General features: G+C 40.5%; 1 protein-coding gene across 2 annotated transcripts in view; it reads right to left on the bottom strand.

Annotated features, from left to right (window-relative positions):
- The window catches only part of LOC138284178 (aminopeptidase Ey-like), a 534815-nt gene that overhangs the window by 302637 nt on the left and 216676 nt on the right, over positions 1-15502 (bottom strand). For both annotated transcript variants that reach the window (XM_069222674.1, XM_069222675.1), the window contains exons 6-7: positions 13537-13691; positions 3539-3652 (exon numbers count right to left, since the gene is read on the bottom strand). In XM_069222674.1, the coding sequence (XP_069078775.1) occupies positions 3539-3652; positions 13537-13691 (269 nt within the window). The remainder of the gene's footprint in view (positions 1-3538; positions 3653-13536; positions 13692-15502) is intronic.

The raw sequence follows: 15502 nt of genomic DNA, 5'->3' as shown, positions 1-15502 counted from the left end.
GAAAACAAGGGAACGACCCAAGAAAAGGTAGTTACAATTAAATTTCAAAAAAAGGAGAAATAAAAAAAAACTTAAAGGCAGCATCAACACTGTTTTGTAAAATGTGCAATAACGAGTAAACACATATTTCTCATGAAAAAACGTGTACTACGACGCAAACGAAGCATGAGAGAAAGGTGCGAAGACTGGGGCCTTCCTTCATCACATTAGCGTCATTTTTTTATGCTAATGTTGCGTTAGGAAGACTATTTTGCAGCATCGTATTTACAAAGTGATGCAATGCTCGCCTGCGGCAGACATAATGCATGCAAATGGGGCATTCCAGCGCTAGGAGCCCCGCAAAAAAGGTGCAGTGAAATCTACAAGACTGTACCATTTTGGGTGTCATTTTTAGCTCAAAGCAGGTGGTAAAATGACACACCCTTAGAAACATATGGGCCTCCTTGCACTTTGCTACACTAGTGTCAAGATTTTTTCCGCTAGTTCAGCAAAGCGCCACAATAGCATAAAAAATTCTGATGCTATTGTTCCAATGACCGCCATGGTGCTCCTTATTGTAAATACAGAGCACCCATGGTGTCATTGGGTGTGGCAGGGATGACACAAGAAAGCTGGCGCATCAGCACTGATGTGCTCGTTTTTTGTAAATATGCCCCTAAGTGAGTTATTACTTTTCAAGATATTCATCAGGACCCAAAATGTCACATTGAGTGTAAACGGCAGCCACCAGAATGCCATCACATTTGATTGACAGTACGTTGAGATGCAAAATTCCTTACGTGCAACATCAGAAAATGTTTCAGAGCACAAACCACATTATGTGCAAAAACAAACTTCATATTTAGGCTACCAAACACAGGTAGGTGCAAAATCACCCTGGGCACAAATTCAACATGATTAAAAAACATTAAAATGCAAAAACACGCTTAGGTGTAAAAATACTCTTATTGCAAATTCAACAGGAGAGTAGACATGCTTTTAGATGCAATAAACATGTACAGAAGCAAAAATCACATTTACATACTGAAAATTATTCAGGTGAATATTCACTCTAGGTTAAAAGTCAGCATGGGTACACTGTCGTATGTCAGTGCTCACTATACTCAGTATAGAGTACATAGATGCAGTAGTAAGATGCCACTATTGGTGCAATATCTGCTAAAGCGTACAAAACCTAAAGGAGTAGAATTAACATTAAGCTGCAAAATCACGTTTAGCTACAATATCTCTCTTGAAGCAAAGTAAGTTGCACTATTGAATCACTTTTAAGAGCAAAGTCACATTCAAGTGAAAAAAATACTAAGGTGAAAAATCACTGTTTATGAAATAATAACAGGAGTTTGGAAACACTTTTATGAGCAAAAATCACATTTTGGAGCAAAAATACATTTATGTGCAAAATCATATTAATGAGCAAAAGCTTTGTTAATGCATCATTGACGTGAGTGTTGAAAAATATCTAAGAGCAAAAATACGCCTCCATTCCAGTACTTTCATGATTTGCTTCCTCGTATACACTGCAACTGAAAGCACTCTATACGCAGGCAAACCAACACCCCCAAAAGCCAATAGTTAACGTTGACACTAAAATACTCCCCTGGTCTATTCCAAAATGTGAATGGCACTTGCTGCAAGCAATGGCTGAAATAGACTGACCCAAAATAATATAAACAAATAACACAATATAGTATAATGACTGAAGTTCGGTGAACCAAATGCCCTATTCTCAGCAACAGTTGTGGCAAGCATTTATATTTCCCTTAGCATACCTAGAATTCTGGTGTTGGAAATTCACATGGGCACTGTTACGCTGTCCCCATTGTCTCCTCCACTGACGCCACCACCCCAGAACTATCAATACTAGGTGCCTCAGCAACTGAAGGGGTGGGGTTACCGGGATTACAAATAGGAACCTAAGGATGTCCAAAAAATTCAGAATTACTGGGGGATTGCTAATTCTGATCTTGATTGCCTTGGTAATTGCTGATTGTTTCCTGGTATTTTAACCAGAGAGGTGAAATCTGCGAGTGAAGCACAACAGATCTGCTAAGTTACCAGGGATCCTGTATTCTTAGTTCTGCAGGTAAATCAAGGTAATGGCTGAACAGAGATTACCGAGGAGCTTTAAATGATTCCCTTTATGGCTTCGCCAAACTGTTTTATTGAAAACCAATGTTCACTACACATTTCTGAAAATATTTCAGGGAACGAAAGATAAACAAGCAGTGTTTCCACCTCAGTACACCACGTCCATCTCTTACCCCTTCTATATGGTTGCATGCACTTCAAAATGACAGTGCCATACATTTAATGCAGCTGGACAGAGCCTTCTGCCATTTATGGATCAGGCAAGAGTTTTGGACATTCAGCTTTAGGGACCTGAAGTGCATTCGATGCTTAATTATAGCTGAAGTTGCAGGTGGGGCCCCAGGCACTTATGTTTGGGGCCATGGACTTATTTTTCATCATCAGGTTTTGACCCAGACAACAGTGAGAATGGCAGAAAGGGGGGAAAGAAGGAGAAAGAGAGTCACGAAACAGTGACAAAGGGAGAAAGCAGGGATGAAAAAGAACCTACAAAATGAGATAAAGGAACGAGAGTGTATAGTGGTGGATGAAAGAATCATCAAGTAGAACAAAGACTAGGCAGCCTAAGTATTCAGCAACTCCAACATTCGGTATCGACCGCTGCTTGCTTCCGAGAAATCTTTGGGTCTCAGCACTAAGGCCCAAATTTATGAAGGGCCTAGCGCCACCTATTGCCATATTAGTTTCATTTCTTTTACCGTGATGTGGTGTTACTTTGCCAAACACACCACGCCAAACTTACAAAGCAGTGCAATGAACGCACTGCGCCACTTTGTAACCCTTGCGCCACATTGTGCCTGTGCCAGGCATAATGTATGCAAGGGGGGCATTACTCCATACGAGGCTATAAGATTCCACTGCACCATATATAGCATCTTTTTTATCGCCTGCTCAGAGCAGGCATTAAATTGAGGCACACCATTGTTTATAATGGGCCTCGATGTACTTTGCAGGATTAGTGCCAAAATATTTGGCTCTAATCCTGCAAAGTACCACAGTAGCATCAGAAATAATGATGCTATTGATCCTATTGTGCACCATGTTGTGCTGTATCATTACCATAGTGCACACATGGTGGCGTTAGGGGGGCACAATGGGGCACAAGAAAAGTGCCACTTTTCTTAAATCTGGGCCTTACTCTTTTACAAATTAAGCATTCAATACTGGAATACATATATTCTTAATTTTTCCAGACACATTTTCACAAGCATATTTGTTTCTAATCTTTGAGATTTCAAAGAACATATACATTTTTTACCCTGAGATTATATTAAAGCGCCTTCTGTTCTGCTACTGGTGTGTAGTATGAAATCCTACATTCTCGATACGTAAGACACAATGTGCACGTATTCAGAAACTTTCACTAATTTAATTGAGCTCAAGCATGCAATGGGGTGTAAAGCCGCCCTACAGGGTCGGGTCAGAACATGTGGGGCTTTCTGCAACTTACGATGTTCCAAGATGGCTCTGCTTGGTCAGCCCCAAGGTACTCCACATAGGAGGCAAATCCCTCGTTGAGCCAGAGGTCATTCCACCACCTCAATGTCACAAGGTTTCCAAACCACTAAAGTGAAAGAAAGCACATAATGAAGCATTAACGAGATGAGACATTTTGTTCAATTAATCTGTGTTCATTGGCATTAATTCAAAAACAATCAGGCTTATTTCTTATAATGGGAAGAGCGCTCCGCTCCGCTCCTCACGAATCAAAAGCCTTTAGCTAACAGTGGACTTTGTCAAACTCACAGCTGCAAAAAGCTGTGCCATGACAGCACCTGACTTCAATTGTAGGTAATTTAGTACAGCGTATCCCAAAGCTTCACCTTCACCTCTGTCTCAGCAGCCAGGATGCTAATTTTATGTGCAAGGGTGACTGCAAAATGAAACAAGCATTTGCAATGTAACATGTCTCGCGTTTGCTCGTGTTAGAGCTGATAGTGTTGTAAACTCCTAACCCGACTTTTCACTGGTAATGAAACCTATTGGCAAAAGTGCATTTATATACGTAACCCGAAAAAGTGCAATTAACTGTGTAACAGGGCCGATATTATGTAAAGCGCTCGACTTCTGCCAAATGAGATCGCGCTGGGAAAATAGAGAAAAAGTAGTCCACGAGCCAGACAGAAAACAGTGAGCCTCGCATGTTTTCTGTACTTGGTCGATGCGCTCGAGAAGGGCTATCCACCGGAAAAGGCAAGACATATGCATGCCTTCCACTAATGAAATCAAGAACATTCTAACAGGCAAGCCCACAAGCCAATGACAGACACTGACGTGACGTGGACAGGGATCTGAGCCCTTTTTAATTACTAAAGCGTCTCGCTTAGCGAAATGCATGCGCAAGCGCATGCGACGTAGGCTCAACCCTAAAAACACAGGCTAAGACAGCCAACAAAGTACTTCTTTCAATTAAAAGGGTAGGGCATAAATGACTTTGATATAAATATATAATCTGCATAATCCACCACACATCCTCCTCTTTAGACACAATGTCACAGCTTTCATGTGAAAAAGACCGACTTGAGGTACAGGTATATGCCTTCCACAGTTTCCGGTCTTCAAACAGCTGTGAATAGGAGGGAGGGTCGAGAGTAGAATCGAGTATTTCTCTTTTTGTTTTATTTTTCATCTTCATTTTTTAGGCAGCATTTTTCCACAGCTATAGAAAGGTACAAAAGAAAATGAAAAATTGAAAAACAAGTTATACTCAAACTAATAATGCAGGTTTGGAAGAAAAGAGGGTGTTGAAATGGCCCTCGAGCTCCTCACAACCCCCATGGTTGCAATTAAAATTGAAAAAGTGGTAATTAAAAATAACGAAAAAATCTTTCTAATATTTTGTACTTCCACTTTGCCCTGTACCGGGCAGTGTTACAACTCCATTCCAGCACACCATTGAAAAGCGTCATAATCGTCGGAAGAATCAGTCCATAATGTGTACATAGGGTAAGTCAATCAAGCATATTTCCTTTTTCAGAGTGAACATGTTGCTTAGAACAGTACTTCAATTCATTTGAAGTTTTTCTAGTTTTTATTTGAATGTTTGAGTACAAGCTACTAAATATGATTATTTTTAAATATAATATCAATGATGCTATTATTCACATAATCCACCGAACACAACACAAATAAGCATAAGAAGGCCCTAGAAACAGGAGATTCTGCAATATTCAATGTCAATAGCATAACAACATAACATAAGACATTCCTTTTTATAAAAGTCTTAGGATTCTGATGTGACACATGCACAAACCCACATGCATACACATCACCCAGAGTCTAGGAAGAATCACTAAAAAGACTCCTGGGGTCATACTACAGAAAATGCCCCATGGGTACACTTTTACACCCACTTCATAAGCCCCTTGTGTAACTTGGAAATATAGAGGGGATCACAGATGTTGGTGCAACCACTTCTACAATATGAAATGTGCTGACGTGATCATAGGGTGACTTTCATCATGTGACTGGGGACACTGCATAGGGAAATGAGGGACACATATGCCATTGCTTGCATTACATCCTCGCCACATTTCAGACGGACGTGCGATGCCGAAAAAGAGTTCAGTGAGCTCCCCCGCCGAAGTGAGGCCAGCACACCTCAAATGAAAGTTGGAGCTGCAATTTCAAAACGCAGACCTGTCTCTCACTAATGCACTCTACTTTCTGCACTTTTGTACAGGTGCAAATTGTCAGAGTTCAAGCCTGCATGTTTTTCTGTATAATTGGAACTACTGCCCCAGTCTGTGCAGACATACCAAATTAACAGAGTACCATGATGCAAGCAGGTAAAGTACACCTGAATTCAGGCACTGGTGACCCTTCTTAAACAAATTTAAAAAAATAAAAACGTATGCGGCCCAATGCGAGGCTAACCATCTGTTCTACGCGCCAATATGAGAACTTCTTCCTGTGAGGATTTTGACGGGATTTGGCCTGTTGATTCTGCCTACCTGGTCTAAGAATCATAACTTATGCATCCAAAGCTTTACCCGACCTCTTCACAGCTTTTCAAACAGGACTGAACAATCCAAATATTCTAGCCTTTAAGTAAGTGAGGAAAGGATTCAAGAGACCTATGGAGTATACTGCTATTAAGATGCAGCATGGATGATGCACTCATCATCATCTTCTGACTAGCCCACAGAGGCTGATCTAAGGAGTTTACCCCAGGGAACAAACTGTTTACGGATGTTGAACATTTCTTTTGCACACTACCACCTGACTTGACACCCAGCGCCCAACCACAAACTGCTGTCACTCCCAGCAACATCATCGCTCCAGCTGTATACCAATACTGAGTTAAAGAGATAAATATGATGAACATTGAACGGAGCCCTCATTCATGAATTCATTCAGCAATCTCCTGGGGCTATTGTGTCCTGTAGCTGCAGCCTTGACTCGCCCTAAACCTCATTTTACTACTATAACTTCTAAAATAACACTTCTTATACTCTTCACTCCTATGTCCCTCCTTTAACTTATCCCCAACCTCATTTAATGTATATGAACTTCCAAGTAACACTTCCCTCCTTTATTCCTCCATTGTCCTATTCAATCAAACTCACAGACTTACATGTCCGCCGCTCAAATTAACAATTCATATTTCCCTTTACTAAGCCACCAATTACCTTTTGAGTTCTGGAGTCGCGAGCTATTGGCCACAAGGCACTTCAACGCCTCGTCAGAGCAGCAAGCACTATATAACTACAATTACAACGTTCCACTATATAGAAATATAGCAGTGAATGCTTACTGTTGCCAAAGAAATGGCAGCACAAATTATGCTCCACCCTGTGACCCTCAAAATAGTTCTGGATAGCCCTATTGACAAAATTTCAATCACTCTGATATTTATGTCTGTAATATTTATCAGCTTGCTATCAGTGTGAATCCATTCAATGTATGATCCGTGAGCAGGACACGTCTAAATAATGTTTTGATTCTATGAAGACTGCAGCTTTAGTAATAACATGGCCCGTGCTGGAAAGAATAAGTAATGTGAGATGATAAGAATAATGGAGGAGAAATGTGTCTGCTTTCATAAACATAAGATTGTCCTGCTCGTATGTGGATTATATCTCTTATCTGACGCAAGCATCAAATCTTTATTACTATCCTTGCAAACGTAAAGTTGAGAAGTCCGAAACGCATGTCTCCGGGATAAGTATTGTAATTCTTACGCAATTCATTTACTAATTTTCCACTTGCCCTGGTATTTCGATTCTTGTTTTTCTTGAAACCGCCGCAGCCCATCTGTCCGTCGCCCATGGGGGTTACGCAATCACTGGCCACGATGCACGGTTCTCATTACACTGAGACCACCTATGGGGCGCAGCTGGACTGCACGACGCCACCATTTCATTTGATGCACATCCCTGCGGCGGCGCCACGTTTTGTGTTTGTATGTTTCCCGTTTCACTGGATCACTTGTCGACACTTATGTTTATTAATTGTTCTAAACACGCGTTAGAAAAGAGCACATTTAGGTTTTTTTCTTCACAGCTGCATGCGGCCGCCTACATTTGGTTCCAAATGCAGGTCTTGGCATAACCATCCATAAAACATTCTCTTCGATTTTTACCTCACCGCTGAAGGTGCAACAAGGGATATGTGCGTGGGGCTTTTGTCATGCATACTTCATGAGCAGTGCTTAATTTGTAACAAAGTGCCAGGGCCCTCGTCAGGAGGCCACTGCAGCTTGCACCACCCATTGCCCATTCCAGCGCTGCCAATAACAGCACCAGCACAACTACTAACCATCACACACCTACAAGTATGAGAATTCAGACTTTTCCACACCCACAAAGCAATAAGAATGACTTGGGCTGCAGGTATTAGTAATTTTAAATGTATACTGAATTAATAAACAACTGTTGTTGTGCTCATCTCCAAATTAGACAAACAGGGTCAACATGTGGTAGACTGTCATAAGTGCCAGTGCTGAGCCCTGGAAACCACCGGCTCAAATTAAGTACTGTTCTTGAGGAGCAAAGGTCTCCCTGCTGTTATCTGCATTACCTCAGTTTGCACAAGTCACTAAACAAGACAAAACACTGTCATGGATATATGTTATATTATGGGACAGTTGTTTAAATAGTGTTAGCGACCTCGAGCGGAGAATTACAAAACAAAAACAAATATTTTTACATCTCTCTCAAATTTGTTTTCTTTATAACTTGGCCCTAAATATCTAGATTTATTTTCATATAGTGGAGACCGTTTCCCCCTAACAATGTGTTTCCAGCTGTATGTTTTGGGTTGAAATACAAGTAGATGTGGATGACTCTCAATCCTTGACAGTGATCCTCATTACACACGATCTGATTACTTTAGTTACAGAGTGTTTTGGTATGTCATATACAAACAAGAGAGCATGGACACTATCTTTTTGAGAAGAAGAGGGAGATTGATAGGATCCGCTATCAGAAGAGAATAAGGCTCCATCAGAAGAACAGCTCTCCACTGGACCCCAGGAGGCAAATGGCAGGCAAAAGAACACCTAGATGTGATCCGTGGAAATGGAAATAAAGACCCTAAAACACAGCTGGTGCACCATACAGGAGCATGCCCAAAACAGAAGTGGAGTTCCTTCACTGCTGCCCTTCAAGCCAGTCAGCATAACAATCAGAAGTAGTAGCATTGTTCTGGTATGTGGCATTTGGTCTGTGTATGCAGGTAAGGGGAGGTTAGTGCAGTTGGGTACAGGATGACACCCATCACCAGCACTCTTAAACTGCAACATCATTTCTATGTGGTGATCAGTCAAAAGCAAGCATTAGGAATTCAGTGTTAACATGTTCCTGGAGTGTGTGATTCTAGCTCCTGCATCAGTCCAGTTTCATTGCATTCAGCAATTTGTGGACTTGGGCTCCCAGGAATGTGCCTCCATATTTCGGGTGCCAGCATGTAAACTGATTACTTAAGTGTCTAATTATCAGTCATAAGATCCTGCTCAGCATTCAAAGGCATCAGTTAGCTTGTTTCATTTGTTTTTGTCAATAAACAAAACACAGTCATAGAACTAAGCATTGCAATGTTCTGATGTAGAACCTTCTGGAAAGGCTAAGGAGAAAGATCTGAGTTGTTACAGTTGGATATTGACTGTGGATGGGGTGCTTACAATTAAACAGACTCTGCTCTGGACCCAGTGCCCTATCATTCTGTAACTTCACAGCACTGTGAAACAACTTCACAGCCTGCAACGGTCTGCTAAAAACAGGTCAACATTTTGCTCCTACAGATGCACAAACTTTCACTGAATCATCAACCTTCACCAGAACATTGCAAACCCCCCTTTTATGATCATACTGTCTTCATGTTCTCCTTCAACTTCCTCCATTTTTCCTCATTCACCCATGTAAATCCCCATTATATGGGGACAGGTTTTCCCCAGATATTGTCATATTTGTGGAGCCACTATTGGTGTAAATAGAAAGGTAGCTCTCCCACAGCACTGTTTGGGTGCAGAGGAGCCAGAACTCATAGATTTGTCTGATCTGGACAGAGACTCAGCAAAGGGGAGTGAATGATCTTGAAAATTAAGTTAGAAAACCATTATCTTCTATGAGTCCCGACCATTAGGAAACTCTACCATTTTGGATGGAGGATTCAAACTGAGGGTGCATCAATAGACAATTATGTCACTGATTTTTTTTAAATGTATGGTCATTTGTAAATTTGGGTCTCAGACAGAGGAGAGAATAAAATACCAGTTCCTGTTTCATCATCATTCAGAGAAAGTCCAAGAAGAATTATGGTTGAAAGATAAGCCGACTTTGAGTAAGGTGCTGATTGCAGAAAAGAGGGCAGAGCATATTCAATTGTGTGTGAACAACAGCAAAAATGGTGATTGTGGTGGTGTCGATGCAGTAACCTCTAACGCACAAAAGAATAAATGTAGAGGTTTTAAGTAAATTCAAAAGGGCAGTGTTACAGATGTGGCATGGTAGCGCAATGGACAGCAGCAATAATGTCCAACACAAAAATAACTATTTCACAAAATGATGTTGGAGACTTGGAGGAAAGAACAAAAAAATCAAAGTGTTCTGTGATCAAATTGTGCTACAAGCATATAAGTTGACATTTGTTTTCTGAGAAGATTAATGAAACGTTATTTAAGTCAAAGTGCAGGCTGATGGGCATGGATGTATTTCCTGGTGGCTATTGGGGGCACAGTATACTTTTTTTTTTTTTTTTAAACAAGCACTGAATATGGTGGGAGGAATATGGATGGGAAAGTGAATGCACCAATAGAGGAGGTGAGATTTTGATTGCCTTCTAAGGAACCTGGCACTGTTTTAGACCAGAATGCAATCCCATCCATTGATTTGAGAGCCTGGGATGAATGTAAAGTGCAACAAGTGGATGTCCCATATGTGCCGTTTACGTGTCATTTGTAATATTGTTTTCACTGGTTTTCAGAGAGGAGGTGGTATATATGTAGAGTTAGGTACACAGAATCAAAATGAAAAGCCATGCCCTGTGTGTTGTCTCAAAGGTCAGGAAGGTGTCAGTTGCTATGTATGAACCTGTACAAGTTGAGCTGCAAAATATATGTTGCTTGGATGTGATTGTGCTTTTGGAAGCCTCAGAGTGGTTTGCTCCTATTATCATGGTAAAGAAGGACAGTGGTGAGATCATACTGTGTGGTGACCTCAGATCATTCAATAAGGAGGTGGTGGTCAAGAGGTTACACATGCCAAAAATCAATGAGCTGCTTTCACAACCAGTGCTGCAGGCCCACTAGTAGTATTTAATTTATAGGTTTTGGGCACACGTAGTTCTACTTTACAGGGACTTACAAGTAAGCTAAATACACCAATTGGGTGTAAGCAAATGCTTTCATGTTTAAATGACAGAGCACATGCACTTTAGCACAAATTAGAAGTAGTAAAGTGTGCAGGACCCAAAAGCCAGCAAAACAGGAGGATTGAAGGCAAAAAGTTGAGGAAGAAGCACAGCAAAGATGCCTGATCTAACATTTGGTACAGGCGTGCTCCACTGTGTTAATTTTTAACAAATGTAGATGGCTGGAACAGAGAATGACTTACCTGTGAAACTCAACTACAGGTGCCACGAGGGGGTGAGAAGGATGTGGTAACTATGAGGAAGAGGTCTGACGGTGGAATTCAGAGCATCCAGTAAGGATATTGAGGGGTGGACCACTTCAGTTGTTTGGCACCAGCAGCAGAGAGATAATTGATTGCCACTGCAACTGACCTGGGCCAATCGGAGCCCATTTCCTGAGGCAAAACACCAGCAAGACTTAAGGGGTTGACCATCAGGGAGACACAAGCAGAGAGGGATCCAGGACCCAGCAGATACATTAGAGTCATTTGGAGAAGAACTGGGAAAGCAATAAGCAGAATTCTCTCAGAGCACATTAGATGGAAGCAGTCTCACCATGTTCCTGAAATGTGACTGACTCTGCCCCAGCCATATCCAGCTGTCGGAATGGTGCATCATGTATGAATGACTGATGGTCCCTCCCCTAGAGGTTTTTGGAAGGTGTGCTAGGTATGCCCTTGATTCTGCCCTTGTCCTACTAATCTTTTATAGTTGTATATGATCAATGGCTAACTTTACTCCAGTCCTACAGCCTAAAGGAGGTGCACCTCACAAGTGACTAACATCAGCCCTCCTCCAGTGATCTCTAAAAGATTCTGCTAATATGTCACTGACTGCCCCTAAGATCGATCTGCCTGTCCGAGTTACCGCAGACATGTAACTGACTCTTCTTCAGCACCACCCTACAGAGCTGTGTACCTGACATGTAACATATTTTGCCCCTCAGATTTGCATCTACTGGCATTTTGGATTTGCGTCTCGTATACAATTCATATTATATAAGGCTTAGCTGACTGCATATGTGCACCTGACACATGTCTAAGTCTGATCCAGCCTTACTGCCAACTCAAAGGTGTACTTCGCTGATTGGTGTTTATGCCCAGCTCACATGGCCTCTATTGAGGTATGTATAGCATGTGATGACTGTGCCTGAGCCCTACAAACATGCAAGAAGCATATCTGACATGTAACTGCTTCTACACAAGTCTACTGGCTTTTCAGAGGCAAGGTCCTGTTGGGAATTCTCTTAGTCCCCCACTGACAAGTCTTCTAGCCAATATATTTTAAGACCTAAGCTCTATTTTGATCGTTATGTTCTCTTGAGAATGACATAAAAAGCACCTAAGGGTTGTTTGTTAATACATCATCTATCACTGTCACAATTCCTCTTAAACGGGCTAGATGTCCTTTGTGTTTGTTTTAAAGCAATGCAAATAGTGGGTTTCAATTACACCTTTTGTCATATTGTCGGTTAGTAAAAAAGCACAGAAGACTTCACTTCATTAACAACTGTAAATGTGGGAATGTACAGGCACTGCTCAGGCCCATGGGTGAAAAATCACAGCTGCAGAAAAGCATAAAAAATAAAAGAAGATATCCCTCCCTACATGAACACAGGTCACTGATGCACCAAAGAAATGGCTACATGTCTATGCAGTGGCAAAGATCATAACATCAGGAATAAGAGTTACAATCATTCCATAGCTAGTGGATGTATTAAATTACCTTTACAACAACCAGTGTGTGGGGGTTGGAGGGAGAGGAGAGTAAAATGAATGTCCCTCTTTATAGAAAATACATGAAGTATGTGAGGCACTTAAATCTGTCTGCAAGATGTAGACTCTCATTGGCAAATCCAAAAGCAAACATGCCACCTATGGTGGCCATAGGCATGTAATATAAACTTAAATAAAAAAATTAACCATGCATATGCCTTTAATAGAACAGTATCAGTGCTTCCTAGTAGCAAAGTTGATACACCTCACAGAAAACTTTAGGCCTGATTTATATTTAGGCAGACAGGGATACGCTATCATCAACATAACGGATATCCCATCTGATATATTACAAGTGCATTTTCTCCTATGGCACTTGTAATACGGCGGTTGGGATAACCATCAGATTTGTGATGCCAAGTCCGCCAAACTCTATATCAAACTTTTCGATTCTTAATGACACAAAGAAAAGGGACTATTGTCTTTGAATTGCTGGAGATTGTGTAACCAAGAAGGATTAAAAAATCCAGAATTAAGAAGGAAACAAAACAAGCATTGGTTAGTAAAGGATTAGCCTCCAGTCCTGGCAGAAAAGTGCACTTCTTTTAAAGACCAACGTGCACATGTGATCAGGCAAAATGCTGTCACTCACAGTGCGTGAGAGACAATGGCTGAAGTAGACTTACCCCTAGCCTCTTTCTGTATGTTAAGGTAGTTAGAAACAAAATGTAAATGCAGATTAACAACACAGTGGATGAAGAAGGATGAACTAAATGCACTGTATGTATGGATATATTTTTTTACGCTGTTTTATTGCATGGGGCTGAAAAAACACATGAAAACATGATGCAGTTTTGAAGTATTTACATGGCACTGACAGTACCTGGTGGGCAAGTTCATGAGCTATCACAATAAGTACTCTCTCTTTGTTCCCAATGGACGAAACCTTTGGTTCATACAGCAGGGCTGTCTCCCTGTAAGTGACCAGCCCCCAATTCTCCATTGCTCCAGCACTGAAGTCTGGAAGTGCTATTTGGTCTGTAAAAAAATGAATCGTCATTAATACAAGTTTCCCAGCTTCATTTTTCAAGTTAAAAACAGTGTATAAATCCAGTCTGGTTAAATGTCTAACATTGTAAGCACTAAATACCTTTCCTGCAGAATTCACCTTCAAATACATTTAAATGTCATTCTGTCAATATTAGCCAATGTTTGGCTGCAACAGAAAACATGGATTAGTGCGCTCCCTCTTGTCACAGAAGTAATCAATATGTGACTACATAAGCATTATGTTAACCAAAGTACTAATAGTTTGAATACAGAAGCTGCGCAGAGAAGTCAATTTTAACTGTGCATTAGTTTAGAATAGTGTTAGAAACCTTGCTAGTTGTGTTCATAAATCAAATGTTTGTAAGATAGCATGTTATAATTTAGACCTTAGACTAACAGAATGTATTGGAATTATATTGAATTTCTAATGCTTGATGATTTAAATATATGTGCAAGTATAGAGAAATGCAGTTCTGTGTTATACTGATTGAAAAGTAGTAACAGAGTCCGTTCGTTTAAAGTGAATATAACCAGAATATTAATGAAGCATTATTAATGTTGATTTCATAAGTCTCCATATTAAATGTGCTTATTAGAATATATTAATGAACATATATTGCTTTAATTCACTTGCATTAGCCTAAGTGAGGCCTGCTAGGCTTTTATTTTGTGACTTTGCAAGAAATGCTGATTCATTTTCATAACATGAGCTTTCTCTCAGTCTTCGTTCCCATGAGAAGACTAGCTTTGGTAAAAGACCCTTACTGTTTTAGACATAGAAAGAATTGAAATAGTGTGCTTGAATGTGGAACATCCTGAACCATGGATTAATAAAATGTACAATTGTTTCAATCCTGTGTGGAGCTACATGGTTGGATGAGGCTCTAGGACAGACCTGAGAATATGTCTGATGTTTCAACCTGGAGTCTTGAGATCGATGGCTACTGGATGACGCCCCTTCAATGTAATATGGACTGCCTCTCAGAGTGAATCAGACTGCTGTATGAACTTTAGTATGTCATTGACCAGTTTGACTTTGGTTACATTCTCCCATGGTCACTCCGCCAGAAGACTTTCCAGAACCTTTTGCTGATGAAGAACCCTGAATGCTGAGCCCCTTGGAGGGGTATCTTCCTTTCTGCTTTTTCCTTTGAAATGTCCTGTTGAGTTTTAGAGATTTTTTTCCTAATCCCTGTAGAAGACTCTTGAATGAGTTTCTGACATGACAACGCTTTCACTTTTTACTTATCTTTTGCCCAACTTGGATTATATTCTTCTAAATTATTTTTGCCCCTTCTGACCTTTTTGTCTTTTGCCCACTTGTGTTATTGTTAATCCTTAATTTGGCAATGGTATGGTTTCCCCTGTGCTCAGCTAAATTATAACTCTGATGATGACTGATGCTTGTCAAGCCTGGGCAACGCTTAGTTTCTGTATCACAAATAATCTTATTAATGTTTTGTACTCTTCTTATTGAATACTTCATTTTGTTAATGTTAGTCTGCCTGAATCTATTTTATCGCCTTGGGCAAACTTGGTGATTCCATATCTCTATAATTTTGTTTTGAGAGTTCTCTACATGACTTTGAGCTTGAGCTTGTAATAAACCCCTTACTTTTATACCTGACTGGAGTTTTCCTTGTATGGCCAAATGAGTCATACTGTGCAATTAATTGGCTTGCATTGAAATTGAATTGTATGGTTCTACCACACCCTCTTGCAAGGTCCAAAGATCCCTTGATGAGCATTGATTCCTGTGAAGGATGAAAATTCTCCAGCAACATCATTCATGCTATTGG

Source organism: Pleurodeles waltl, chromosome 3_1 (genome assembly GCF_031143425.1).
Source record: "Pleurodeles waltl isolate 20211129_DDA chromosome 3_1, aPleWal1.hap1.20221129, whole genome shotgun sequence".
Classification (NCBI taxonomy): domain Eukaryota; kingdom Metazoa; phylum Chordata; class Amphibia; order Caudata; family Salamandridae; genus Pleurodeles; species Pleurodeles waltl.
This window is presented reverse-complemented; position numbering and strand designations above follow the sequence as displayed.